The sequence below is a fragment of the Triticum urartu genome, chromosome 1A (assembly GCF_056163025.1).
Source record: "Triticum urartu cultivar PI428250 chromosome 1A, HENAU_Tu73, whole genome shotgun sequence".
NCBI classification, from domain to species: Eukaryota; Viridiplantae; Streptophyta; class Magnoliopsida; order Poales; family Poaceae; genus Triticum; species Triticum urartu.
The window spans coordinates 260401479-260404435 of NC_141873.1; the positions used below are offsets into that span (position 1 = coordinate 260401479).

Sequence of the window (2957 nt, forward strand, 5' to 3'; positions counted from 1 at the left end):
TATCACAAGACTGGTCTGCGTTACTCGGTCAAAGTTGTGGACACCGGCGACGAGTTAAACCCTAGGTCGCCGCCGCGGTGTTTCGGCGCAAGTAGCTACGACTCCAATTAATCCAAATCAACACACTCTGCCTCGTCGTTTACCAGAAGATTAACTTATCTCGGAGTAGCTGCCAAGGACGAAACGGCGCGAGCAGCTAAGCTGGCTAGCTCGCTCGATTTTGCGGCCGAATTGCATCGACGAAGACCGCGAGAGATAGCATGTACTCCCTCTTCCAATGTTTTTAAATATAAAACATTTTGGCAGTTTGATTTAGGAACAGAGGGAGTAGCTAGCTAGCACATTCTCGCACCGGTTTACACGGTCCATTGTAAACGTAACTAAGATGATCTCGGGCATATACATTAACCAAATCACCGTGGATTAACTACTACTCTACGTACGCCCTCTATTCTGTGAGGGACGGTACTTCTTTGCGGTTCATTATACCTACGTACCGTACGGATAAAAACACCAGTACTCTGTGCACGTCACCCATTCTCGTTTTTCCTTTCATCTGATGTTCCGTGTTGATAATGGCCCTAGGGCAGGGTTAGATTAGGAGGAAATGCCAATGTCAAAGGATCCGAGTCCAGTCTGAACGTATCGCCTAGATCGTACGGATCCACAGGCCTTCACCTTGATGCCCCGCTTGGATCGATCATCAACTTACGCGTTCTTTCATGTCTAGGGCATCGAAGAGATATAATTAATCTGTCTGTGTCAGGCGATGGAAATCTCTCTTGCTAATCAACTAGGCCCTCTCTTCCATACTGCTTGATCTGCATCAACAAAATAACCGACTGGTGTACATGCTGTCTGCGGCTAGCTAGATCGACATACACAGTCAACGGTATACTGACACTCTGGTTATAGAAAACTTCTCATCGAATAACCCACTGAATACACAACCAGGAGCGCTCGATCGCCGTAAGATATCGCACCCATACACGGGCCCCAGCACTATATATATCTACCCACCCATCTCTGCTCAGCACCCAACTCGTCTCACTCCACCGAGCTCACTCACAATGGCTACTAGCACCAAGCTTGTAGCTCTTGGCTTTGTTGTCCTTGTGAGCATTGGGTTTGCCGATGCTGCAAGGATGCTCGCTAGCACCTCCAGTGCTTCGGGTGGTGGAGGTGGCGCGGGAGGTGGAGGCGGTGGCGGTGGGTCTGGTGAGAGTGGATGGGGTGGAGGGTCTGGATCAGGTGGAGGCTCAGGATATAGTGAAAGCGGAGGGGATTGGGGTAACAAGTGGAACTTCGCCAGGGGAGCTGGTGGAGGAGGAGGAGCTGGGGGTGGCGGAGGATCAAATGGTGGATACGGGTCTGGCTCTGGATCCGGATCCGGCACCGGCAGCGGTGCGAGTGGCTCCGCATCAGCTCCTAGTGGCAATGGATATGCCAATGCTGATGGTAAGGGTGGGGGTGGGGGTGAAGGTGGCGGTGCAGATGGGTCTACCGGATCCGGAGCTGGCTCTGGCCTTGGCAAGGGATATGGTGAGAGTGGCATATCAAAGGCACCCGCTCCTGCTGGTGGTGGTGATGGTACCAGCTACTCTGATGCTGGTGGTACTGGTAACGGTGGTGGTGGCGGTAACAATGGAAATGGTGGTGGTGCCGGTGCTGGTGCAGGACAGGCCGGCAACGATGATACTTCTGGGGGCTTTGCGAATGGAGGAGGAAGAGGCAACGGTGGTGGCACAGCTGGAGGCGGCGCCGAAGGTCCAAGCGTTGGAGTCGGGTCTGGCACTGGGTCTGGCGCGGGACAAACCGGTAGTACTGGCTCAAATGGCACAGGTTATGCCACCGGAATGGGTGGCGGCATGGGTGGTGGCAATGGTGGTAGCATTAATGGAGGAAGCGGTAGTGGTGGAGGCAGTGGATCCGGATCTGGAGGTGGCGGGTACAACTAAATTACTCTTTGTTGAGCAAGCTATAGCGGGAACTCAACATATATTTATTTTTTCATCATTTTATTAGTATTTTGCGTCGAAGGAGACGTGGCATGCACGAAAGGGATGATCCTGGGCGTCACTAGAGAAATAAATAGCACTTCCTAGATTAGCCTTTAGCTCCTACTGCCGTCGAGACTGGCTGTGCCAATAGACATAATAGTAATGTGATGGAGTACCTCCTTTGTAGCAATTTCTATCTGAATGGCCAAATCACCTTATCCCTTTGTTTTGTTTCCAATGTCTTTTTGCACATTTTACATGTTCAGGTGTGTTTCTTGGTAAAAAAAAGGTATGTATATCTTGTCCATACCACAAGAGTATGCAACTGCAGTTTTTAGAGCTATGCAATCTTCGACCTTGCTTTTTATTTAAAATATCCCGTCAGCGTTAAATTGGTAGGATTATTTCAAAATCCATATTAAAAAAAATATTTCCAATCTTAGCCATCAAGATATAAGGTCGAGCAAATTGTGTGTAGGAGACATGCAACTCAGTTGCATATGTGTGTTACATGCAATTTTAAACGGGTTGTGACGCATGCAGTCGCCCCCGTCGCTTATCTCTGAAGACCAATTGGATGACACACCTTCAGTCGCTCCCGATTAATCAATGAAATGTGGCTCTAGAGCCGTCTTTTCGTCAAAATAATGTCAAAGGATGGATGTGCAACTGACCCATGTTTTTTTAGACGAACTAGTACCCACAAAAGACGTTCTACTTTTGGGAAGAAATAAAAAAAATGCCACTACATTTACCTACGAAACTATTTTCGCAAAAAAAAAATCTATGAAACATTACTAGGGTTGTTGATTCTTGAGTATGCCACAATGACAGATCTACATTAAATCGAAATTAAAATTAGAAAAATGACAGATCTACACCATACATACAAGCAAGTGTCAAGTGTCATGTGACACCCACCCAAGAAAGAAAACCACAAAACCACAAAACAACCTG

General features: G+C 48.1%; 1 protein-coding gene across 1 annotated transcript; it reads left to right on the forward strand.

The window, feature by feature from the left end:
* The first annotated feature begins 1041 nt into the window (after window positions 1–1041).
* On the forward strand, window positions 1042–2238 carry LOC125531071 (uncharacterized). Its single transcript, XM_048695510.2, has one exon. It carries the CDS (start codon window positions 1071–1073, stop codon window positions 1956–1958), a length of 888 nt encoding a protein of 295 aa, XP_048551467.1. The 5' UTR covers window positions 1042–1070; the 3' UTR covers window positions 1959–2238.
* The last annotated feature ends 719 nt before the right edge of the window (window positions 2239–2957 follow it).

Coding starts and splice junctions, on each gene's coding strand:
- LOC125531071 (XM_048695510.2), top strand. CDS start 1,071: ATGGCTACTAGCACCAAGCTTGTAGCTCTTGGCTTTGTTGTCCTTGTG.